The sequence below is a fragment of the Myxine glutinosa genome, chromosome 3, assembly GCF_964187855.1.
Source record: "Myxine glutinosa chromosome 3, kmMyxGlut1.1, whole genome shotgun sequence".
Lineage (NCBI taxonomy): Eukaryota > Metazoa > Chordata > Myxini > Myxiniformes > Myxinidae > Myxine > Myxine glutinosa.
Genome location: NC_136263.1, coordinates 100231581 through 100258495, shown reverse-complemented (window position 1 = coordinate 100258495; position 26915 = coordinate 100231581). Strand labels below are relative to the sequence as shown.

Sequence of the window (26915 nt, the reverse complement as noted above, 5' to 3'; positions counted from 1 at the left end):
CGACTAATGCCGATATATGGGACGGGCCGCCCGTTTAATCCGAGGTGTGGCACACAAATTGGCGAGTCACTCTACCTGTGAAACAGATTCTGCCATGTCTGTGTACCTGATATATAAATGACCCCTTATTTCAGCTGAGCCTCATCCACTCATAACTGACTAGTGATAAATAAGAAATTAATCGAAAGCATCCGACCATTTTAAACAAATATTTGGGATTGGTGGTGAATGAATGTACAGACTAATGAATGGTGTCCTTAAAAATCAGGATTTGCATCCAAAATGTCTTTGCGTAATTTAGCGGAGATGAACCCTAAGTCAACGACAGGCTTTCTGTCTGAATGCGGTATATTGTACAAAATGACACTAATTGGCAGAAGATTATTTGATGTTCTAACAATTCGCACAATGGTGTATTGACCATATTGTTTTTACAAGAGGCCTGAGCGTGAACGTCGAGAGACTACACACTATTTGATGAAAAATACGCATTTCTGCATTAGAATAGTGATTTTATAACAAAATGTGTGCAAAACGTGCTCAGAACAAGCTTTTGTGTTTGAAAAAAACCCTCTATTAGGCAAATGTTTTTGCATGAATAAGGTTCGTAGTGTGAAATGTTTTGTTTTTCTTGGTATAGATTTAAGTAGATGCCCATTAAAGGTTTAAGCACATAAATATGCTTTCCAATGGTGTAGCCCACGTGTCACATGATGAAAATGACTTCCGATGATTTGACGAAAGTTTAAAGGACGAGAACGGAGAAACATCCGCTGATGGTGCATGATCGGTCACCCCTCGCCGAGTCACTAAATTCCCACAGAACAGTCGCAGGTGGGTAGAACGTCCTCCATTAAACCCGACTTGGCCATCATTTCAGTGCCTCATGTTGTTCGAAACATAAAAGACCATTCTAATGGTCATTGTGGCTCCCACAGCTCCCTTTTCCCCTATCTCTTCCTCTCAGTCGTATTGTCCTTTGTTTTGCTTATTGGCAAACGCACAGATCGTGTTGTTGTTGTGCGGACTCTCTATGCCGCCCACGAGGGAGCTGAGCTAGTTGTGATCTCGCCTGAACGACCTGCGCAGCAACTTGCAGGGAAGCGAGGACTACAGTCGGTAGTGGGTCAAACTCCCTACCCTTCCTCCTCCCGTGTGATTTGTAACGCCTGGAAATCGAGCGCTGCCGTCCGTTTCACTGGGAGGGGTGTTCTTAAGGGGGCGCGAATCGAAGGGCGGGAGGACCGAGCAGGCTCGCACTCGAGGCCACACAGCATCAGCAGAGCGGCTTCACCATTCATCAAGGTGGGAGAAGATTCTGGATGGATTTTAGCATTTATATGTTTAATATGAAGATTTTGGCGATATTATTCTGTTAGGATTAGTTAATCGTTTTACTGAAGGGTTGAGGCTTTAAATGTCACCAACCAATCTGTACCTTCATCTCCATCTGCACCTACATCTCCATCTCAGCGTTCGTGGGCATGGCGAGGGAAATCCGCAGGCTGTTACCCGCACTGTGCCTCACCGCTTGCCTTTGCTTGGGATTCTGCACGTCGGTCACGGCCAAGTGGCCACACAGAAAGAGCACCAATAAGTGTCCGACGCCGTGTCTGTGCAGCAAGGAGAAAGTGTACGTACGTTGCACCAAGGTCGACCAGGTGCCCAGATACCTCCCGGCAAACGCAACCTTCCTGTAAGCCATGGTCTGCTTGACTCTTTGATATAGCAATGGCGTTTGGTTACGATTATGTGATGCCATCAATCTTTGCAACGCGCGCATGCCATACTCCCAACACGGCATGTGCCGCACTGCGCTGAGCCAGGATTACTCCTCATTGCCTTTCATATCTTATCCACCTCATGCTACGTTGGCACGCGTTACCTCATTTTAGAAATTTAGCATTTATTTCAGGGTTTTTGGGGGGGGGGGGGTTTCGTGTTTTTGCTCATCCCTTTGTTAAACTGCATCGTTGCCTTGAGAGAACAAACATATGTATCAGGAATACTCATTGTTGCCTCTAAATGGGTTCAAGGGGTGCACAGAAAGAGGCCTTGTTTTGCAATCAGAAATGTTGGTACCTATTGGTAATCCTATGGCAACACTGGCTCTCCTCTTGGCAGGACATTTCACAATGCGACATTTGGAGAGATCGCCAATGGGACTTTTTCCCATTTTCCATCATTGCATTTAATGTGAGTATATGATATAGATCAACAATGTTATTTCTCATCATGATGCTATATTGTCCTGTCCGTAGCCGATGAACACCAGCCTTGGACGAATAGCCAAAACGGTCCTTAATTCCAAGGCGGACAGCCAAATTTGGTGGATGGTTTGTCGCGCGCGGAGGGAAGGATGTGAAGCACTTACCTGAACAGAAGCACACGGGTTTAATCTGGAACCCACATAACATGCAAACATGACCAAGAAAATTCAACAATAATCTATCTATAATTCCAGTAATCTCTGTGTGTGTGTGTATGTGTGTGTGTATGTGTGTGTGTATGTCTGTGTGTCTGTGACCGCTGTTTCTCGACAACCACGGGTCCGATATACTTGAAACTTGCCAGGTATATTGCTGGGGACCTGAGGATGTGCCTTTTCAAGGTTTCATATTAATCGGAGTAGTTACCGAGCTATGGCGATTTATTTACCCGTACTCGCAAGCCGTTCGCTTTGGCTTTGCGAATGGACCAAACCATTTCATGTAAATAGAGGGGGGGGTTCTACCGTACTCGCAAGCCGTTCGCTTTGGCTTTGCGAATGGACCAAACAATTTCATGTAAATAGAGGGGGGGGATTGTCACCGTACTCGCAAGCCGTTCGCTTTGGCTTTGCGAATGAACCAAACCATTTCATGTAAATAGAGGGGGGGATTGTCACCGTACTCGCAAGCCGTTCGCTTTGGCTTTGCGAATGGACCAAACCATTTCATGTAAATAGAGGGGGGGGATATAATTTTAGATATATATATAGTACGGGCATGCCCTAGTGATTTTAATGTAAATAAATAAAGAAATGAAAATATCGAAATAAAGGCTGAGGTAACCTAATTTCCTACCCGAGGTACCTCCACATGCAGTCTCAAATACAGATGAGGGGACAGATAAAATATAAATAATATCCCTTTAGCCAGCAGACACTCAGCTTTCGCCTCAACGAGGACTTTTAGTCACTTGGTGGTCATCGAAACTCGAAGCCACCATGCGGGAAGCTCACAAGATGGTGGCGGCACCACGTCCGTAGCAACCACCGGTGTGAAGCAAGCAGATAGGCGGCCTCCTTTGCCTCCAAAGAGCACCACAGCCAAAACCTTCCTCACAATGCTTCCCACGTAGCCAAGAGCTCCTCACTCTCTTCAAAAGTGCACCACAAAGGCCAGCCTTCTCCTCACAGGCACAAACCAAAGATGGCCAACCTTCCTCTTTAAGCAAAAACACAGAGAGAACGACTCTTTGTCCAACCGTCGTTTCTCACTCGAACCTTATCTCCTGACGTCACACTGTCCAATCGCCGAGCTCCACTGAATCACCCCATGTCTCCTTGACCAATCACGAAGCTCGGGGTGTGGCCTGCCGGCTTTGCTCTTCCACACCCCTCGTACCACTCTGGGGGTGTGGCCTTTTTCCTTATTAGGTTGGTGGGGTGGGGTTTACTTGCCGAACGGCTCTGCTTGTCTTGCAGGGAACGGTTGTTTAAACGGAGGTCTCTATGGCCGGCCTTATTGTAGTTGTAAAAACCTAGGCAAAAGCCAAAGGGGGCAATCACATACTGGGGGAAAACTAACTTTAATCCCTATATATTTAACACAGCTTCACCCCCCCGTGTGAAGACACATAACCAATCTTAAGCTCAGGTTTCCCTACTTAAATACATTAGGGCAGCATTAGAGCTTAAATACATTAGAGCAGAAATTAGAGCAGTCTCCCTTGACATATCACGTGCCTTCGATACGGTCTGGCACCCCGCTCTGCTCACCAAACTCTCCTCTTTTGGTATCCATGGAAATCTCCACGCATGGCTGGCGGACTTCCTCTCTAGTCGTAGTCAACGTGTGGCCCTGAATGGGTTTCTCTCATCTCCTCTTCCTGTTCAGGCTGGAGTTCCACAAGGCAGTGTTCTAGGCCCTGTGCTTTTTCTGGTCTTCATCAATGATCTCTCTGACTCTCTTGAAAATCCTCTGTATCTCTTTGCTGATGACTCCACTCTCTGTCGCTCCATTCTTCATCCCTCAGATCGGCAGTCTGCTGCCTCCTCACTCTCTCTAGACCTGGACAAAATCACAGACTGGGCAAACAAGTGGAACATGTCTTTCAATCCTGACAAATCTCACACTCTTACGATGTCTCTCCGAAAAGACCGACTGGACAACCCTCCCATCCACTTTCTGAATAATCCTCTCCAAGAAGTTCTGTCACTCAAGCTTTTGGGTCTCTCTATCTGCCATGATCTTTCCTGGGAAAACCACATTTCAAATCTGGCCTCCAAAGCCAGTCGCCGACTGGGCATCCTCCGTCGTGCGAAGTCCTTCCTTGGCACACCTGAGCTCCTCACCACATACAAGGCTTTCACCCGCAGCTCAATGGAATACTGCTCTCCCCTCTGGGCTGGTGCTCCTGCCTCACACCTAGCTCGTCTTCACGCTGTTGAAACCAAAGCATTCAGAATCATTGGAATCTCCCGCGATGAAGCTAACTCCAAGGGCCTCTCACTCACTCACCGCAGGCAGGTTGGTGGTCTTTCCATCTTCTACCGACTCCTCTCTGGCCTTGCCCCCCCCCCCCAGCTCTCTCTGGGCTCTGTCCCGCAAATATTCCTACAGGTCGCACAAGATCTGCCTGCAACCCTCTTATGGTCAAACTGCCAAAATCAAGACTCTCTGCTCACCTTCACTCCTTCATTCCTCTTTTCTCCCGCCTCTGGAACAAACTCCCTCACTCTCTTCAATCCCACTCCACCCTCCAGGTCTTTAAAACAGCTGTTCACCACCATCTCTTATCTTCCCCCATCCAAAACCTTGATCTTTTCTACCCCTGCTAATTTCACCCCAATTCCACTTTTTTGAAATACCAACTTCTGTCCTGGAAGTCATTGGTGTCCTTGTGTTTTATACTTCTCCCTCCACCCCCCCCCCCCCCCTTCCCATGCCTCCTCCCCCCAAGCCCTCTCCCTTCCACACATCTCCCTGCTCTCAAATGTTGTGTTTGTGTGCTTCACCTTCTCTCCCCATCTTGTTTTCCGCTCCCGCTTTTTGTGTGTTTTGTTTGTCTGGTTGATTTGTTTGTGAAGTAAATGTTAGCTCTTTCACGAGCCTCGATTCAGTATCCCAAAAAAAAAAAAAAAAAAAAAAAAAAAAAATTGAGATGTCTCCTACGTGTCCACAGTCCATACTGTAACTATACAATCCTATTTTTACTTTGGGATTCCTCCATCTACCCTCACAAACGTAACAATATTATTTCTGGCCGGTCCACTTGATACAAGGACGTGGGTGGTGTTTAACTATGTTGAAAGAAGAAGACCACTCCTTTTTGCATCTTCAGATACATATGGCTGCCGAAGCAGTTTCTAGGCTATTGGGCACAATTCTGGAGGGGTCTCCACTCCGACACCAGATATCGAATTGCTCATTCTTCCCAATAAGCTGGTATACATTTAGTCAAACTCGGAAGGATGACAGGCTGAGTCAACCCACATGGTGTTAATTCAATGGCTGACAGGGGGCTTGAACTCAATACCCTAAGATCTTAAGCCAGCCACCTTAACCCACAGATATCGGTGGTGTTTATGTATAAGCTTTGCAAAATATTAATACTAGTGTTCATCTGAAAGTGAAGTGAAAATATGAATTCCAAACGCTGCAGTAACAATTAAGTTCTGCAACGCTGCAAAACCCCACCACCCACACTCACTCAAGAATGAACTCTCAAACCTGTCTCCTTCCTCCAAATCCTGGTGGCGTCTGGTCAAATCCGTTTCTGGTGTTTGTTCCCCCTCCATCCCCTCCCTTACCTCAAATGGCCACACAGTTGACATCGCACGTGACAAAGCCGAATGCCTCAACTCTGTGTTCGCCTCGAAATCCTTAGTCCCAAACCCATCTCTCTCTGTTCCCACCTTTCCCAGTCGAACCCAACTGCTCCTGGACTCTGTGTCCTTCTCTCCTGACAAGGTGGAGGAGTTTTTGTCAAACCTTGACTCTGATTCTGCAACTGGACCAGACGGCATCAGCCCACGGGTCTTAAAATCCTGCTCTGCCGCTCTATCTCACCCTCTCTCTGTTCTTTTCACCCTATCTTTTGCTCAAGGTCATCTGCCAGCATCCTGGAAATCAGCTAACATTACCGCTTTACACAAAAAAGGTGCAAAAACAGATCCTTGCAACTACAGACCAATCAGCCTGCTCCCAATTATCAGCAAAGTCATGGAATCCATCATTGCTTCGGATATGAAATCTTTCCTCTTCTCCAATGGCTTGATCTCTGATCATCAATTTGGTTTCAGACCAGGTCACTCTACTCTGGACATGCTGCTTCTGCTGTCTCAACAATGGATGGAGGTCCTCAATGCCAAACAGGAAATCAGAGCTGTCTCCCTTGACATATCAAGGGCCTTTGATACGGTCTGGCACCCAGCTCTGCTCACCAAACTCTCCTCCTATGGTATCCATGGAAATCTCCATGCATGGCTTGCGGACTTCCTCTCTGGTCGTAGTCAACGTTTGGCCCTGAATGGATTTCTCTCATCTCCCCTTCCTGTTCAGGCTGGAGTTCCCCAAGGAAGTGTGCTGGGCCCTGTGCTTTTTCTGGTCTTTATCAATGATCTCTCTCACTCTCTGGAAAATCCTCTCTATCTCTTTGCTGATGACTCCACTCTCTGCCGCTCCATTCCTCTTCCCTCAGATCGGCAGTCTGCAGCCTCCTCACTCTCTGAAGACCTGGACAAAATCACAGACTTTTCAAACAAGTGGAACATGTCTTTCAATCCTGCCAAATCTCACTCTCTTACTATGTCTCTCCGAAAAGATCGACTGGACAACCCTCCCATCTACTTTCTCAACAATCCTCTCCAAGAAGTTCTGTCACTCAAGCTTTTGGGTCTCACTATCTGCCATGATCTTTCTTGGGAAAACCACATTTCCAAGCTGGCCTCCAAAGCCAGTCGCCGACTGGGCATCCTCCGTCGTGCGAAGTCCTTCCTCGGCACACCTGAGCTCCTCACCACTTACAAGGCTTTCATCCGCAGCTCAATGGAATACTGTTCTCCCCTATGGGCTGGTGCTCCTGCCTCACACCTGGCTCGGCTTCACGCTGTTGAATCCAAAGCTTTCAAAATCATTGGAATCTCCCGCGATGAAGCTATCTCTGAGGGCCTTTCACTCACTCACCACAGGCAGGTAGGTGGTCTTTCTGTCTTCTACCGACTCCTCTCCGGCCTTGCTCCCCCAGCTCTCTCTGTGCTCTGTCCCCCAAATATTCCTACAGGTCGCACAAGATCTGCCAGCAACCCTCTGATGGTTAAACTGCCGAAATCTCGGCTCTCTGCTCACCTTCACTCTTTCATTCCTCTTTTCTCCCGCCTGTGGAACAAACTCCCACACTCCCTTCAATCCCTCTCCTCCCTCCAGGTCTTTAAAACAGCTGTTCACCACCATCTCTTATCTTCCCCCATCCATAACCTTGATCTTTTCTACCCCCACTAATTCACCCCAGATCCACCTTGTTTGAAATTCCAACTTATTTCCTGGAAATCCTGGCAGTGTCCATATGTTTATACCTCTCCCACCCCCCCCCCCTTCACATGCCTCCCCCCCTTCACATGCCTCCCCCCCTTCACATGCCTCCCCCCAAAGCCCTCTCCCTCCCACAGATCTCTCGATGTCTCCGTGTCTCTCGGTCCCTGCTCTCAAGTGTTGTGTTTTGTGTCCTTCCCCCTCTCTCCCCATCTTGTCTGCCGCTCCCGATGTTGTTTGTTTTATGTGTCTGTTTGTCTTTCTGTGTGATTAATGTTCGCTCTTTCACGAGCCTCGATCTTGTATACAAAAAACAAAAAAAAAAGAAAAAAAAAAGTGAATACGTAGCCATCTATATTTTGAATACGTAGCCATACACCTCACCCCATATATGCACCATACATGTCTCTTACCTCCCCTCCCTTTACCACAGCCCTGTTTTCCTTATTTCCCTCTCCTGTGTCCTTCTTTTCCTCATTGTTAAATTGCTTATCTCAGCCAACGCCAATCCTTCCCCACCCTTTTCCACGTGCGTACTTAATTAATGTATGGTCCCAAAGAGGGCCAAAGACAAAGTGTGACAAAGAACATTAGAAAACGTCATGTGTAATTCGAACTCGTACACCCGTTCCCTACTGGAGCGGCTGGTAGGGTCAATTCCTCTTTGGGGTATATAGATTACAGTAGATCTAGGGGCAGGACTCAATAGCATGGGGGGGGGGGGGTGTTAATTTACCAAGTTTCTTGTGGAGAGCTCGCCAAGTGCCCCCCCCCCCCCTTCCCGCGCCTCCTCCCCCCAAGCCCTCTCCCTCCCACACATCTCCCTGCTCTTAAATGTTGTGTGCTCTCAAGTGTTTGTGTGCTTCCCATTCTCTTGTCTTCCGCTCGCTCTTTTTATATATTTTGTTTGTCTGGTTGATTTGTTTGTGAAGTAAATGTCAGCTCTTTCACGAGCCTCGATTCAGTATACAAAAAAAAAGAGAAAAAAAGAAGAAAAAAAGTGGTTTAAGCATTCGAGCAAGCACGCCATTCAAAATCGTTGATAAGGAACGGCTGGCTTGGCAAGCGCTCACTAGCTGCTTAGTAACTGAACACACCCTGGGTTTCCTCCCTTTCAGTTTAGTGTTAAACAGCAGGAGCGACTGTTTCAAAAGGTAATCAAACTTGTTTGTGGTTTATATTTTTACTTCTGGTAAGGATTTTCCACGAAATGCCATGATAAGCTATTTATACACATTAATGCGATGTTTGTCTAAGTAGGAAACCCCTTGAGGAGAGGGATATTATTAGTATGAAGACTGATTTGTAATAACATTAATATTATGCCATTATATTTAATGTTGTTATTACTTTTGTTATTAGAAGCAGCTTTGGAAAAACGCCATGATAAGTTATCTTAAGATGGATATGCACCTCAACATTTATTTATACCAAGGCAAATCAGATCATGTGGCATAATTCTGTTTTCACAAGACAGTTAGTGCTCAGGTGACGTGAATTCCACATAGCAACATGTATCCTTTGTGTACAGCATCGGGAAACAATTTCAGGATTCATGATTTGAGGATATCCTCATAGGCTATAATCTGACACTGTGGCTCCTGGATCAATGAAAGGTGTTATGTCAGGTCCTCATTAGAACAGGTGTGTGCTTGTGCATAAACAGTTATTTGAAGTCACGAAGAAACTGATGTTCAAAGCCTACATAGTGATGAAGAAAAGGAAGATGCTGTGAAATTTGAAAAAAATCTGAACGATGTCCAAAATTCTGTGAACTGCTGGAGGGTGGAGAGGCCAAAACAGAAGGAACTGAAACTAAACATCATTGGTAATGGTGGGCAGGAAAAATCATGGAGAAGTTAAAGAACATTCTATACTTTAATAAGATGGAGGAGCTTCTTTTTTCTTTTTTTTTGTATACTGAATCGAGGCTCGTGAAGGAGCTGACATTTACTTCACAAACAAATCAACCAGACAAACAAAATATATAAAAAGAGGGAGCGGAAGACAAGATGGGGAGAGAAGGGGCTTGAAGCCTGAAGCTAATCTACAAGACAGTGAGGAGTATGATATAGTTGCAACAACTGAAACATGGTTTAATGAGGAGAGAAACAGTTAGACAGCATTAGGTGCTAAGGTAGGCCTATATAGGTGTGATAGTAAAGAGAAGATGGGTGAAGCAATGTGAGTAAAAGTCAGTATTGTATCAAGAGAGAGAGGTGATATAAAAGAAGAAATTAATGTAGAGGATTCAGTGTATATAAAGATATGGGATGGTAAGGTAATTGTAGAATACTTTTATCGGACTCCTGGTGTGAACCGAGCGCAGGATAAAAGTGTTCAGGAAGATTTCAGAAAGGCGGTGCTAAGATTAAGGTATTCATTATGGAGGATTTCATTTTCCAGGGATAGATTGGGTTCAGGAACAGGAAAAGTGTGGAGCAGATGAGGATTTTGTCGATGTAGATCTTTTTTTCTTGCGTTCCTTTTGACTGTCATCAACCACATTTCCCTGTTCATTTGTGTATCACTCACATTTCAGAATTTCAGAACATTTCAGAATCATTGGAATCTCCAGCGATGAAGCTAACTCCAAGGGCCTCTCACTCACTCACCACAGGCAGGTTGGTGGTCTTTCCGTCTTCTACCGACTCCTCTCTGGCCTTGCCCCCCCAGCTCTCTCTGGGCTCTGTCCCGCAAATATTCCTAGAGGTTGCACAAGATCTGCCTGCAACCCTCTTATGGTTAAACTGCCAAAATCAAGACTCTCTGCTCACCTTCACTCCTTCATTCCTCTTTTCTTCCACCTCTGGAACAAACTCCCTCACTCTCTTCAATCCCACTCCACCCTCCAGGTCTTTAAAACAGCTGTTCACCACCATCTCTTATCTTCCCCCATCCAAAACCTTGATCTTTTCTACCCCCGCTAATTTCACCCCAATTCCACTTTTTTGAAATACCAACTTCTGTCCTGGAAGTCCTTGGTGTCCTTGTGTTTTATACTTCTCCCTCCCCCCCAATTCCAATACACAAAATGAAATGCTGCATTGAAGATTCCCAAGAGCACAATGGCCTCCTTAATTCCTAAATGGAAGAAGTTTGGAACAACCAGGCCTCTTCCTAGAGCTGGCCGCCCGGCCAAACTGAGCAATCGGGGGAGAAGAGCCTTGGTAAGAGAGGTGATATTGGAAATTCTTGAAATTCTTGGAAATTGGATATTGGAAATATTGGAGAGGTGATATTGGATATTGGAGATTCCAGGGGAAATGTGTATTGAGTGTTAGAGATTCAAGGATCAGTGTATATGTACCATATGCTACACAAGCCATATATAGTGACCTTGGTGTACTTTTAAATGACTTCAAGAACATTTGTATAAAATGGAAATATTGGCACAGCAAATGGATTTTTCAGCAAAAAGCTACAGTGACAGATTGGATCTCAGTATTATAAGCTGTACTTTCATGTGAGACTTCCAAACAAACAAGCCAACATCGACATTGTGATGACGGTTTCATCCATACATCACATGACTTCCTTGAAAATATGTCAGATGATCATTGAGAAATATCAACATGAATTTGTGAAAGTTGCAGAACATTAAAACCGATTTACAAAAATGCCAAATTGGGAGGAAATATAGACAAATATGTAATTTTCCAATTCCTGTACTTTGCACTGAAATTTCCAGCATTCCGATCAAGTATAAGATTATGCATGGATGGATGTATGTAATGTATGTAGCTATTTATGTATATTATACGCCATATGCAGTTTTGACATCTTTGCTTAGCACGAATCTGCAGGCTTCATGACTCAGCTGATGTGCTTATTGAATGTACCTGCTCAGTCTGTTAAAGGACTCGACATTCAACATCGAGAGTAATGCTTTCAAGGGGCTGCGCAAGCTACAGTACCTGTAAGTAACAATTGTTTTTGCATTCCAGTAAGACCCTTGTTTTGATATTGACATAGAAAGAGTGGTTAATGGCCGACGTGTTCAATGGTTAATATATTTGTGAATTATGAGCTTCTTAATGCTATTAGTCCCTTTCCCAGAAGGGGCTAGTTTTGCTCTTTGTCTGTCTGTCCGTCCGTCCTTCTGTCTGTCTGACCCACCTGTGGTTTTCCAGACTTTTTCCATACCCTTTAACATATTGAAGTGAAACTTGGTACATGGCTTTATTGTAAGTTACAGAGCAAGCTTGAGTTTTGGGGTGTTTCGCGAATTTTTCACGGAGTTATGCCCTTTTTGAACTTGTAAACTATCACATATTATACATGGGTCAGTTTTCAGTTGCCTAGACTCCACCCCACTGCTTTACACCCGTTGGCTGGACAGCTGGCTTTGGGTGCCCTTTTGGTCTTTTGGCCCCGGCCATCTCCCCATATAGGGCGTCCTTTGGGATACGTGCATCTTCCATTCTGTGCACATGCCCAAGCCATAAAAGTCGTCTTTTTGAGCTCACCTGGAACGAAGTTCAGGGGAGCTTATGCGATGGTGCGTCGTCCATCCGTCCGTCAGTGCGTCAGTCAGTCCGTCCATCCGTCTGTCCGTCAGTCCGTCCGTAAACACTTGAAACTTCTTCTCCAAAACCGCTGATGGGATTGCGACCAAATTTGGCACAAATTATATTTGTTGTATTATGACTAAAGTTTGTTCACGGCATTAAAAAAAAGTCGGGGTCTAATGGGGTTTACCGGTGGTCAAAGTGGATCCAAGTTTGACCCCCCAAAAAAGGGATTTGCTTTTTCCTCTGAAACGACACACACTATTTTGATGAAACTTTACCACAACCTTCATCACCCATGATGTACCAAAGGTTGTTCACGGCATTAAAAAAAATCTGCCCTTGTGGGGGTCTACGGTGGGGGGAGGGGGGAGGGGGTTGTCACCCGAAATCGGTGTTTGCTTTCTTCTCAGAAACTACACATGGAATCCCGATGAAACTTAACCACAACCTTCATCACGCGTGATGTACCAACGTTTGTTCACGACATAAATTTTTTTTTGCCCCTTTGGGGATCTACGGGGGGGTTGCCCTCCAAAATAGGTATTTGCTTTCTTCTCAGAAACTACATATACAATTCTGATGAAACTAGACCACAACCTTAATCACCTGTGTTATACCAAAGTTTGTTCCTGGCTTTTAAAAAATTGGGGTCTAAGGTGGTCTATGGGGGGCTTTCCCCCCAAAATAGATATTTGCTTTTTTCTCAGAACCTACACACACAATTTTGATGAAACGTCACCACAACCTTCATCATCCGTGATGTACCAATGTTTGTTCAAGGCATTGGAAAATTTGGATCTGAGGAGGTACACGGTGTGGGAGGGCGAGGGGAGGCGTTACCCCCTAAAATAGGTATTTTTTTTGTTTGTTTATTTAAAGTGTTATGATTATGTTGGTATGATTGTACATGCTGCCCTGTCTTCAAGCAAGCATTGAAATTGGTTGCAAATACCTTTAGTCAGTGCAGTATACTGTTTATTCTACCAGGTGAGCACCAGGGGTATTGCCCCTATGTTTTAATGAGTGCAAGGACGCTTGGCAGAGTTGCCTGGGAGAGAACTTCTGCATTTGTGTATCTGTCCTTCCACGTGATGTGAAGGATGCGTTGTAGACAGCGAAGATGGAAATTGTTACGTCCCCGTTCTTGGCAGCTATAAGTCGTACATGTTTCGCAGCTATAAAGTGTACGCCTTGTAGATCAGCATCTTGGTTCTGCGGGTCAGCTTGCTTCACGCCCTCTTTGTTAGATGACCAAAGGTGATGGCTGCCTTCCCGATTTGTACGTTCAGTTCATTATCGAGAAACACGTTGTTGGTCACTATAGATCCGAGATTACTGGATTTGCTTAATACTTCCAGTGGAGTATTGTTTAGTGTAATCAGGGGCTGGGTTGTAGTGACACCTTGTCCCATCACCATGGTTTTCTTAACACCAATGGTGAGAGAGATGGAAATTATGGTTAAACTTATAGTTAAACCTTATGGTAGGTCTTATGGTTAAACTGCCAAAATCAAGACTTTCTGCTCACCTGCACTCCTTCATTCCTCTTTTCTCCCGCCTCTGGAACAAACTCCCTCACTCTCTTCAATCCCACTCCACCCTCCAGGTCTTTAAAACAGCTGTTCACCACCATTTCTTATCCTCCCACATCCAAAACCTTGATCTTTTCTACCCCCGCTAATTTCGGTCCCCTTGTGTTTTATACCTCTCCCTCCACCCCCTTCCCACGCCTCCTCCCCCCAAGCCCTCTCCCTCCCACACTTCCCACACTTTTCCCTGCTCTCAAATGTTGTGGTTGTGTGCTTCCCCTTCTCTCCCCATCTTGTCTTCCGCTCCCTCTTTTTGTATATTTTGTTTGTCTGGTTGTTTTGTTTGTGAAATAAATGTTAGCTCTTTCACGAGCCTCGATTCAGTTTACAAAAAAAAGAAAAAAAAAAGAGAACATCATGCACCCATAGGAGAGATGATCGATTAGCTTCTGGAGCTGGTCTTCTGTGTGGGTGACAAGTGCAGCGTTATTGGCATGGAGAAGTTATCTTATCAGGACATGCCGCACTTTTGTCCTGGCTCTTAATCTTGACGGGTTATACAACTTGGGATTTGTCATGGTGTGGAGGTAGATGCCTTCCGTATCTGCATGGAAGGAGTACATCAGAAGTACCGAGAAGAAAATACCAAACAGAGTTGGAGCCAGGACACAGCCCTGCTTCATTCCGTTTTTTGATCTGGAAACTTTCTGAAGTGGAACCATCAAACTGGTTTGTGCTGTGCATGTTGTCATGGAAAGAGTGGATGAGACTGAGAAGCTTGGGTGGACAGCCAATCTGTTGTAACATCTTGTATAAACCCATTCTGCTAGCAGTGTCAAAAGTTTTTGTGAGATCCACGAAAGTGAGGTATAGCAGCGTGTTCTGTTCACTGCATTTCTCTTGCAGCTGACGGAGGGAGAGGATCATGTCCACAGTGGATCTGCCTGTCGAAAATCACATTGTGCCTCAGGATGCGCTTGGGTAACGAGTTGTTGGTGTCTCTTTAGGATGATCCTGGCAAATACCTTCCCGGTAACACAGAGTCGTTCAACAACAGAATTGTTCAACAACAGAACAATTCAACAGAATTGTTGGAGTCTCCCCGATCGCCTTTCTTCCTGTACAACGTGATGATGTTTGCGTCACGCATATCTTGAGGAACAGATCCTTCGCCCCAGCAGGAGGCAGTCATGTAGGTAAGGCAACATGTGGGGCTTTCCGTGCTTGAGCAGTTCTGCTAGAATTACACCGTTGCCAGGTGCTTTTCTGCTTGCCAATAAATTGATTGCCTTCCCAAGCTCAGGTGATGATGGTTCCGCATGTTACTCATCCATGACAGATAGTTAAGGAACCGTGTCAAGCACAGGCTGAAGAATAGCCATTTCATGGGAGTACAGTTCAAGGTAATGTTCCACCCAACAAGCTATCTGCTTACTTCTGTCAGTAAGTATCTCACTATCTGCTGATTTCAGAGGAGCAACTTTGGTTATGGTCGGACCAGGTGCTCTTTGGACCAGGTCCATCATACATGGCATGAAGGTTTCCGTTGTCACAGGCCATCTGAATATCTTGCCAAAGGTTGGTCCAATATTTGTTTGCACGAAACCTTGCTTTCTTTTGCACAATAGCCTTAGCTAACTTCAAGTCGTGCAGGGTTTGGGCATTTGGGATTACATTCGTTAGGTTTGGGCATTACATCAGCAATCAAATATGAGAACAAAGTTGCAACATTTCAACTGAGCAATTCTGCTACTGCTATCATCTAGTAGATAAATAATACAAACGGTGTCCATTGGCCGGTTTCCTATCTCCTCTTTCATTGTTTCACCCATCTCGTCACCAAATTTAATAGGCATAATTAACAGCCTTCCAATTCTGCATCTAAATTTACTTCCAACTCTACAAGTATCAGGGACGTCTCTTCGCGGTGGTTGTACCCCCCAACGCAAGTCTGGGACCAAATCTTCCCCATTCTTCCCTGCTGCCTGGATTTGTCAGGGCAGCGCGGTCACGGTCAGTGTCGATCTGTCCCCATCCCTCTTGTCTCTGTCTCTTCTCTCTCTTTCTCCCTCTCTCTCTCTTTCTCTCTCTCCCTAACTCTGCCGTGGCCGTGACTTTGTGAAGGCGGGGGTACACCATCCTGGATGTGGGGGATCTCTGGGTCGCTCCTGCGAGATCGATCGGCTGTCTCCATGCCGCGGACCTGTTCGAGAGAACCGTCTGTGGCTATACAACAACAACACCAATGGCTATACAACAACAACAACAATCTATACAACAACAATCCCCATGGATCGGCCCTTTCCCTCTTGTCTGTGTCTCTTCTCTCTCTTTCTCCCTCTCTCTCTCTTTCTCTCTCTCTAACTCTGCCGTGGCCGTGACTTTGTGAAGGCGGGGGTACACCATCCTGGATGTGGGGGATCTCTGGGTCGCTCCTGCGAGATCGATCGGCTGTCTCCATGCCGCGGGCTTGTTCGAGAGAACCGTCTGTGGCTATACAACAACAACACCAACAACTTCCAACTCTTCCAGTGAAAAGTAATCTTTTCATCCAAAGTTAGCCCTAATAAATCACTTGCTCCGATTGATCTTCCATAGTGCGGAAATATTGTACTTCCCATTTTAATTCCACTGCTGTAATTTGTTGCTTTAGCTTGGCACTCGGTGAAAGAGACTCGACAGCTCTTTGGCTTCCACTGCTGATGTGTTCTGGCTCACGCTTTCCAGGCAGAAAGCCAAGCGGAATACTTAGAAAAGAAAATGTGCGGTGTCATCTGGGGTGACCCCAATAGTTATCTTGTGTAATATGCAAGATAATGTTAAAGTTTTTTTTTTAAGGTTGAAGAACATGTAGGAGAAAATAACTTTTTATTTTAGTTTTAAGGTTCGTGTCCTGACTTTAAATACTGATAGTTTTGGCTCATTATGTAACTGGTTTATGTTTCTTGGTATGCAAGGCTGACAAGATAGTTCAAAGGTAACATAATTAAATTTGAGCTGTGTAGTCGAAGTTCAATTCCTCACCTAACTATGATAACTGCCATCCTGGTGCTCTGGAAGCAGGCATTTTCATCAGTGTGGTCTCTTAGAAGGGACGTTAAGTCAGTTGTCGTGTCCGGATTCATTGGTGGACGTTATAAGTACCACGGTACCTTTATGTAAAGAGTAGTTCATTGTGTGCTGGGACTTTTGGCCAAATTATAAGTGACTGGTATGATCTATGGAGCGGGCTATTGATTGGGCAACAGTGTAATTGGCGTAGCCAAGACTACAGGAATGATGCATACACATAGCCAGGTATTGGTGGTGTCTTCACCACGTGCTTATTAGTTCACGAGTTATCAAACAGAGTGACCACTATATTCGTCATGTCTGTGTGTGTGTCTGTCTGTCCGCAGCATAACTACCCGATGATGTCATCCGATGTTGATGAAACTTGGGTGGGAGGTTGATATCATGATCTAGTTGTGTCCTGCCTAGAGTGGGCGTATTGCGCCCATTGTGGGCGGAGCCACGCCCAAAAAAGATGTCTTTTTAGGGGGTAACGATTTCAAGCTACATCTTCTCCGAGGGAGTTGGTGGAATCTGACAGGGGTTTCGGTATTTGGTTAGGCCAATGTCATGTGTCGAGCCCCACGGAGCTCGATTTTTCATTTTCGCCCTAAGGTCAAGGTCACAAGGTCACGAAATTTAGAAAAGTCGATTTTTTATGGTTTCATTACATTGTTCGCTTCCTGATAGGGTGAAATGTCGTACATGATGTTATATTATCACAGACATAATGAAATACAAGTTTTTCAACAAATTTCAGAATCCTCGACCTTTGACCTTTGAAGGTCACAAAGGTCAAATTTTCAAAGTTGTCAGAATCGAACCGAATTTTCGGTATTGTGTAGCTAACTAACCTCATAAGGCCATAACTGATTATACATTATTTTCTATCTCATTTCAAGGTCAGTAACCTTCGTTTTGACATTTCCGGGCCTGGCCTGTCCGGGCCTGTTTCGGTTATAGTCCGTCCTTTGTCATTGAATACCGCTCGCTCATGAACCATCGTCGTCTCCTGACTTGTGACATTTTCACATTACTCTTCAGGAAGTATCACCATACCAATCCTCCTATCCACCTTTACAGTCAACTTTCAAGAGAAGTTCTGTCCCTCAAACTCACCATTAGCCATGACCTTTCTTGAGCAAACCACATTTGCAAACTTTTTTAAAATCCAGATGCATAGAAGGCATTTTCAGTTGGGTCAAGACGTTCTTTGGAATCTCAGATCTCTATAAACAGCCAGTTTTGGCGAGTGACACTGACGGTGTAATCGCATTATTGGAATGCAGTAGCTGTTATGATTATTCATGCTGAGGCCTGCAATCAAATATCAATGGATGAAATCAACAGGATGGTGATTGATGCATGCTAACCACTGTGGGAAGCAAGAAGCTGACATTTTGGGTAGTAACCGCATTTTGCCTGGACGAAGTGTTAAAGCCTGAAACGGCTGCTTCTTCCTGTTTCCCATGGTGGTTGGCATACCTCAAACAATGCCCTGTTGATGTCATCGATTGTTCTACCTATCCGCCAACACAGATCGATACCAGTGTTCACCAGCAAGACTAGTTCTTCATTCTACCTGTAATCATAGTATTTTTTAATAGATTACTCTTTATCATTGCTTTGTATGGGAGTAAACAAAGATAAGAAAACATCAACAAAGCAAAAGCATAAGTTTCCAAAGCCCACAATTGGAGTAAAGACTGTGTGGGACATACTCCCAATCACTATTTCAATATCTCGACATATTTTAAGTATATTTGCACTAAGATTATTTTCTTAATATCGTTATGCATTGTGAAATTGTTTGCGTAGAGCAGCAACGAAGGCTGGAAAGGGTGGAAATGCGAATGGTTCGACGGATGTGCGGAGTATCGTCGAGAGAGAGAGAAAGACAAATGATGAATTGCGAAAGATGATGGGAATAGAGCCTGTGATTGATGCTGTGAAGAGGAACAGGTTGAGATGGTTTGGTCATGTGTTGAGGAAGGATGAAAGTGACTGGTTGGGAAGAGTGATGGAAATGAATGTAGAAGGAAGTAGAGGACGGGGAAGATCGAGAAAGACTTGGCTAAAGATGGTGGAAGAAAAAATGTGGGCAAGGGGGTTAACAAGGAGAGATGCAGAAAATAGGGCAAAATGGAGAACATTGACCGCAAGGCTAACCCCCGCTCTAGCAGGGAAAATGGCCTTAAAATGCCTGTTGTTGTTGTTGTATTGTGAAATTGTTTGAAGCATAACCTGTTCTATGATGTACAAGTGATGGCTTTGAAACACCTGTAGTTGATTTGATCATCAATTTAAATTTTGTATCAGCAATCAAGATAAGTTCGAGCTTTTGATACAATCTGGCATCCTGCCTTGCTCTCTAAACTCTCTGCCGATGGCATCCAATGCCATTTCCACACATGGCTTACTGACTTATTGTACTCTCGTAGCCAACATGTGGCACTCAACAGAATCCTTTCATCTCTCCCTGTTAATGCTGGAGTGCACCCAAGCCAGTGTTCTGGGCCCGGTCCGATTCCTAATCTTCATAAATGATCTCTCTGACTCCTTGGAAATTCCCTTTCATGTATTTGCTGACGACTCTCCCCCATCCCCCTCTGCCATGACATCCCACATCCTCCAGTTAGGCAGGCTGCAGCCTCTTTGTCTTCAAACCTTGCCAAAATCAAAAGCTGGTCAAGCATTTGGAATATGTCTTTCAATCCTGACAAGTCTCACACTCTCGCTATCTCTCTCCAAAAGGACAGTCTGGCAAACCCTCCCTTCTGCTTTTTTAACAATCCTCTTGAGGAAGTTCAATCATTCAAACTCCTGAGTCTCACTCTCAAACATGATCTTTCTTGGGCAAACCAAATTTCAAAGTTGTCCTCCAAAGCCAGTTGCCGATTGGGCATCCTCCGTCATACAAAGTCCTTCCTTGGAACTCCTATCCACCACCACCTGCAATGCCTTCCTTCATCCGCAGCTTGATGGAGTACTGCTCTGCCCTCTGGGCTGATGCCCCGACCTCACACCTTGCTCAGGTTGATGCCATGGAAACCAAAGTTTTCAAAATCATTGGAGTATCCTGCAATGAAGTCTTTGCAAATGTCACACTTTGACATCACAGCCAGGTCAGTAGTCTCTCTGTCTTCTACCGCCATACACTTACATTGCATTCAGAAAGTATTCAGACCCCTTCACCTTTTTCACATTTTGTTATGTTGCAGCCTTTTGCTGAAATCGTTTAAATTCATTTTTCCCCTCATCAATCTACACTCAATAACCCCATAATGACAAAGAGAAAACAGGATTTTAGAAAGTTTTGCAAATTTATTAAAAAGAAAAAACTGAAATATCACATTGACATAAGTATTCAGACCCTTTGCTATGACGCTTGAAATTTAGCTCAGGTGCCTCCCATTTCTCTTGATCATCTTTGAGATGTTTCTACACCTTGAATGGAGTCCACCTGTGGTAAATTCAATTGATTGGACATGATTTGGAAAGGCACACACCTGTCTATATAAGGTCTCACAGCTGACAATGCATATCAGAGCAAAAACCAAGCCATGAGGTCGAAGGAACTGCCTACAGAGCTCAGAGAGAGGATTGTGTCGAGGCAAAGATCTGGGGAAGCCTACAAAAAATGTCTGCTGCAGTGAAGGTTTCCAAGAGCACAGTGGCCTCCATAATTCTTAAATGGAAGAAGTTTGGAACAACCCGGACTCTTCCTAGAACTGGCCGCCCGGCCAAACTCAGCAATCGGGGGAGAAGGGCCTTGATAATAATAGAGGTGACCAAGGTCACTCTGGCTGAGCTCCAGAGATCCTGTGTGGAGATGGGAGAAACTTCCAGAAGGACAACCATCACTGCAACACTTCACCGATCTGGGCTTTATGGCAGAGTGTCCAGACGGAAGCCTCTCCTCAGTGAAAGACACATGAAAGCCCACAGAATCTTGTTACTCACAGTCTGAGAGTCCTTTAGGTGCTTTTTTGCAAACTCCAAGTGGGGGGGCCAAATTTTCATTGAAAATATATTTCAAACCACTATAACTCTGAAAGGACAAGAGATATGCATGCACTTACTCAGTTAACTTCCATTGCTTAGCGTATATACATGTATAGATTTCCCGCCATTTTGATTCAAAATGGCCGATAAAAAAAAGTACATTCTGACAAGTCCTCGGTCTCTGACCGATTTTTCATTTGTTCGTTTTTTGTCTGTTTGTCTGTCTGTATATATGTCAGTTGCCTACAGGTCACAATTTTCAGCCGATCGTCACGAAACTTCACCAAATGGTAGAGTTGGTCATAAGCAAAAAGCCTATTTTTGGGGGTCAAAAGGTCAATCGGTCAATATCGGCCAAAGTTCACCAACTTTGTCAAATTTCTAAAATCCTCAATTTTCATCCGATTGACTTGAAATTTGAAGAGGATTTGCATATCTGGTCATTGAATTCAACCACCAATTATATTTAGGTCAACGACTCAAAATAAGCTAAAAGGTCAACATAGGCCAAATTTCTAAAATCCTCAATTTTCATCCGATTGACTTGAAATTTGAAGAGGATTTGCATATCTCATCACTGAATTCAACTAACAAGTATTTTTGAGGTCAACATAGGCCAAAAGGTCAACATAGGCCAAAAGGTCAACATATGCCAAATTTCTAAAATCCTCAATTTTTATCCGATTAACTTGAAATTTGAAGAGGACTTGCATATCTGGACACTGAATTCAACCAAGTATTTTGAGGTCAACATAGGCCAAAAGGTTAACATAGGCCAACGTTCTAAAATCCTTAATTTTCATCCAATTAACTTGAAATTTGAAGACGATTTGCATATCTGGTCACTGAATTCAACCCCCAACTATTTTCGAGGTCAACATAGGCCAATAGGTCAACATAGGCCAGAGGTCAACCACTTTTTTTAAATTCCTAAAATCCTCAATTTCATCCGATTGACTTAAAATTTTAAAAGGATTTGCATACCAGGTCACTAATTTCAACCACCAAGTATTTTTGAGGTCAACATAGGCCAAATTTCTAAAATCCTCAATTTTCATCTGATTGACTTAAAATTTTAAAAGGATTTGCATACCAGGTCACTAATTTCAACCACCAAGTATTTTTGAGGTCAACATAGGCCAACAACTTAATTTAGGGATTTCGCAAGTGTCATGTATTCGCAAGTGTATGCACGACAGATTTCTTGTTTTCTTGTTTGTTTGTGTGTTTGTGAACAGGATATCTCAAAATGTCGAGGACGGATTCAGGCGACATTTAGTGGAGAGATTGGGTGTGTGGCAAGGAAGATTTGATTCAGTTTTGGTGAAGATTCGATTCTGGATCCATATTAGAGAATTTTTTCAGTGATTCCTGCACCATTTAGTTTGGCAGGAGATATAGGTTCCCATGCACCCCCCCCCCCCCCCATCCCCCTAAAACTAAATTCTAAAATTATTTTTAGCATCCCTAGGACATCTACTTAAAGAATTTTGATGTTCTTTAAGTAGATGTCCTAGGGGTGTTTTCATTTACTGAATGGTAAGAACACATGATAATACATACTCCACAAGTACGTTATAATATTATGGAACAAACACATAAAGGAAATTGTATAAAATAAAAACTAAAATGTCTATAATTTCATAATGGCACCATGACTACAGGCATAATTACAGGCATAATTGTGGACCTAATTGATTGAACAACAAAGAAAACATTGCATCGGACGTTTACCTCTGCTGATGCACCCTCTTTTATACCACCCTAACGAACATATTACATAAGTTATTTGTGCCTGTTGTTGGTGTCCTTTATGACATCCCTAAAACAGTAAGTTCAGTGTTGGGAATGATTTTCAATTTTGTTTGACACACAGACAGACAGACTGAAGCAATTGCTTTACACTGCTCGGCGCATGTGTGCTCAGGCCGAGATTCCGTACAATTTGTCAAATTCAGAGCCAAAGTACTGCTAAACTCCAGGTTCGTGTTCAGATTCGTGTTCAGGACATGCAGCCTGGATGAGGTAAAGTCCGAAGGATGAACCGCCGCCTCGAAGTCAGCACGAACGACGAACTTCAGCACAGGTTGGACGAGCTTCAACGCAGGCAGGGCTAGATTCAGCACAGGTTGGACGACCAGCTTCAAGATGAGTCGCGGGAGGGGCCAACGCTTGCAGGTCAGCCGGATCAGAGCGAGAGATCGGCGAAGTCAGAGCTGATGAGGGTCGTCGGCGAAGAGAGAGGGTCGTCGGCGAAGCAAGAGTGTCGTCGGCGAAGCAAGAGCGTCGGCGGGGAAGCAAGAGCAAGAGCGTCGGCGAAGCAAGAGGGGCGTCGGTGAAGCAAGAGGGTGAAAATGCGATGGGCGGGGGTTTTTATCAGACCCTAAAAGCTTCCAGAATGTTCCACAGCCTCCCATTGGCTGAGGTTGGTCACGTGCAGGCATTCAGTCCTTCCTCCCCCTAGGAAGGTTTCATTCCTCCTTCCCTCTTTCATTCGGGGAGGTTTCACAACCCATTGGTCGCTTGCTGGTGACGTGTCCTTTTCCGTTTGTTGGTCACATGGCCTGTGCTTTTGGCCACGCCTTCCTGCACATTAAAAATGTCTTCCCTCAACCACACGGAGGTTTGAAATCCTGCCTAAATCAATGCATATTTGGTCTCGATTATTACACAGTGGAAAGGGGGCTAATCTTTACATTCAATAAGAAATAACTAACTACTGCAGGCTACATGTTGTCATGCAATTAACTATAGGGGGTTTGCCTTTATGGCAAAACCGCAACATTATTTTATAAATCAATAACACTATCTTGGTCAATTTATAAGTGAGCTTGATTTGCAACTTGTTTTTATAAATCACAGATTTACTTATCCTTGTCGGAGTAGCAATGAAACTGGAGCCAAGGAGCCTCGCATTCCCAATTACATTTGAGTCTAATTCTTTCCAACTTTAGCCATGGATAAAAAAAGACAAGGCAGAGATCACCATCCACTTAGTTACTTGGCTGGCTGTTTACAGCATCCCAGTCTCCTGGGTTGTACTGCCAAACTCCATATGTGGTGCATGGAAATGTCCATATTGATTAATGTCATGCTTCTGTTGCATTAATGATGTAATAACGTTGACGTTGCTAAATGTTTTCAGCTTCATCGACAACAACAATATCCAGTCGATATCGGGAAATGCGTTCCAAGGGTTGAAGTCTTTGACTCACTTGTGAGTATATATATATATAGTATATATAGCTGTGCAAGCAATATTAGAATGCACTACCTCAACCATAATCGACAACAGCTAGGAGGAACTTTCGTTTTCCATCTTTGGCAATCATTATCACAACACTGCACATTGGATTTCAAGCAATAAGATTTTTACCTTACATTTCTGTCGAAGGAACCTTACATTTCTTATTTTTGCAGCAAACATGCAACAATAAATACCATGATACGAGGGGATTAAAGTTTGGCATGGACTTTTGATTGATGGACATTTAACAAAAAAAACAACATTGTCTACCCTGAGCAATTTGTACAATACTGATCAAAGCATTCTGAGTAAAATAAAGATGGCGGCCAACATCGTCACATCGTTCCCTAGACAAAGTGTCCAACGTATTGACATACCCAATCTTTGGGACAAGCTTTGACCCAACTAATCGGCCATGTAAGCACACAAAGTTCAATAACTCAACCGATCGTGATTGGGGTATTCATTTTTATTGTTGAGGAGCTAAGCTCCGCCTCAAATGCATTGAGGTGCTGGAGCTCCACTCCAGTGCGCTACAGCAGGACAACACTTTGTTTTCGTGTAGCTCAGGCTTACTCCTCGGATAGCTGGCTATCAAAATTGTCTCGTTCTTGAGGTTATTTCTTGTTCCACTTCTTTTTTCCCATAAAAATTGTCCTTTCTGCCTCTTCAACGTTATCCAATTCCCCCTCCTCACTTATATATATGTATATATGTACAGTCATGTGAAAAAGTAAGTACACCCCATGTAAAGTTTTGACTTTTTCAACATATTTCAACATACAGCTATTTGATCTTCATTTCAACAATATTGATAAATAAAGGTGATATAATATAACAAATATCATGAAACATTTACATTTTGTAGTCCATTGTATAATTTAAATAAACATAAATGCAAATTTCGCATGTGGAAAAAGTAAGTACACCCCATGAAATGTTTTTAAAATCTTTTTAACATATGTGGACATATCAATATCTTCTTCTTATTTAATTTTTTTTCTTCTTCTTCATTTAATCTTCATTTAAACAGTATCTACAGATAAAGGTGATCTAATTGAACAAAAAACAATGAAAAATTGACTTTGCAATAATTTATTCAACAAAAAATTAACAGAGATGCCATTTCCTTCTGTGGAAAAAGTAAGTACACCCTTGGCCCTAATAGGTGGTATTGCCCCCTGTGGCAGAAACAACCTCAAGTAGGCGTTTCTTATAACTGTCTAACAGTCTCTGACATCGACTGGGAGAAATTTTTGCCCACTCCTCCATGCAGAATTCTTTCAGCTGTGCGATGTTTGAGGTTTGAGGTTTCTTGCATGCAAGATTGTTTCAAATCCCCCCACAACATCTCGATGGGATTTAGATCTGGGTTTTGAAATGGCCATTCCAGAACCCTCCATTTATTTCTTTTCAGCCATTCCTTGGTGGATTTACTGGTATGTTTAGGGTCATTGTCATGTTGCAAGGTCCACCTTCGGTTGAGCTTCAACTCTCCAACAGATGGCCCCACATTTATCCTCAAGCACCCTCTGGTACAATGAAGAATTAATAGTCGATTCTATGATGGTGAGCTGCCCAGGCCCTGATGCAGCAAAGCTGCCCCAAACCATAATATTTCCACCACCATGCTTTACAGTTGGTATCAGGTTCTTGTGGTCAAATGCTGTCTTTGGTTTTCGCCAAACATGTCTTCTGGTACTGTGGCCAAATAGCTCTACCTTTGACTCATCTGTCCAGAGCACATTGTCCAGAAGTGCTGGTCTTTACCTAGGTGCTGTCTTTACCTTTACCTAGGGGGGTGCTGTCTTTCCCTCGCGGTCCCCCTGTGCTGTCTTTCCCTCGCGGTCCCCCTGTGCTGTCTTTCCCTCGCGGTCCCCCTGTGCTGTCTTTCCCTCGCGGTCCCCCTGTGCTGTCTTTCCCTTGCGGTCCCCCTGTGCTGTCTTTCCCTCGCGGTCCCCCTCTACTGTCTTTCCGTCGCGGTCCCCCTGTACTGTCTTTCCGTCGTGGTCCCCCTGTACTGTCTTTCCGTCGTGGTCCCCCTGTACTGTCTTTCCCTCGTGGTCCCCCTGTACTGTCTTTCCCTCGTGGTCCCCCTGTGCTGTCTTTCCCTCGTGGTCCCCCTGTGCTGTCTTTCCCTCGCGGTCCCCCTGTACTGTCTTTCCCTCGCGGTCCCCCTGTGCTGTCTTTCCCTCGCGGTCCCCCTGTGCTGTCTTTCCCTCGCGGCCTCTTGTGCTGTCTTTCCCTCACGTTCCCCCTGTGCTGTCTTTCCCTCGCGGTCCACCTGTGCTGTCTTTCCCTCACGGTCCCCCTGTACTGTCTTTCCCTCGTGGTCCCCCTGTGCTGTCTTTCCCTCGCGGTCCCCCTGTGCTGTCTTTCCCTCACAGTCCCCCTGTGCTGTCTTTCCCTCGCGGTCCCCCTGTACTGTCTTTCCCTCGTGGTCCCCCTGTGCTGTCTTTCCCTCGTGGTCCCCCTGTGCTGACAACCTCGTGGTTGTCAGCTCTTTCACGAGCCTCGATTCAGTATACAAAAAAAAAGGGAAAAAAAAAAGGTGTTCATTGGCAAACTTTAGTCTTGCCCTGATGTTCGTTCTGGACAGCAAAGGTTTCCTCCTGGCACACCTCCCATGTAGATCAAATTGGTGCAGCCTCTTCCTAATGGTAGACTCGTGCACTTTGACATCAACAGTGGCAAGAGCTACCTGTAGGTCCCGTGATGACATTCTGGGGTTCTTAGTGACTTATTTCAGCATCTTGCGGTCTGCTCTTGGGCTGAACTTGCTGGGGCGGCCTGGCCTGAACAAGTTGGCAGTTATTTGGAATCTCCTCCACTT

At 44.5% G+C, this 26915-nt stretch overlaps 1 protein-coding gene across 1 annotated transcript in view; it reads left to right on the top strand.

Annotated features, from left to right (window-relative positions):
• The first annotated feature begins 1042 nt into the window (after positions 1 to 1042).
• The window catches only part of LGI1 (leucine rich glioma inactivated 1), a 61871-nt gene continuing 35998 nt past the window's right edge, over positions 1043 to 26915 (top strand). The window contains exons 1-5 of the mRNA XM_068110356.2: positions 1043 to 1305; positions 1474 to 1696; positions 2125 to 2196; positions 11587 to 11655; positions 23981 to 24052. Coding sequence (XP_067966457.2) covers positions 1485 to 1696; positions 2125 to 2196; positions 11587 to 11655; positions 23981 to 24052 — 425 coding nt within the window. The 5' untranslated portion in view covers positions 1043 to 1305; positions 1474 to 1484. The remainder of the gene's footprint in view (positions 1306 to 1473; positions 1697 to 2124; positions 2197 to 11586; positions 11656 to 23980; positions 24053 to 26915) is intronic.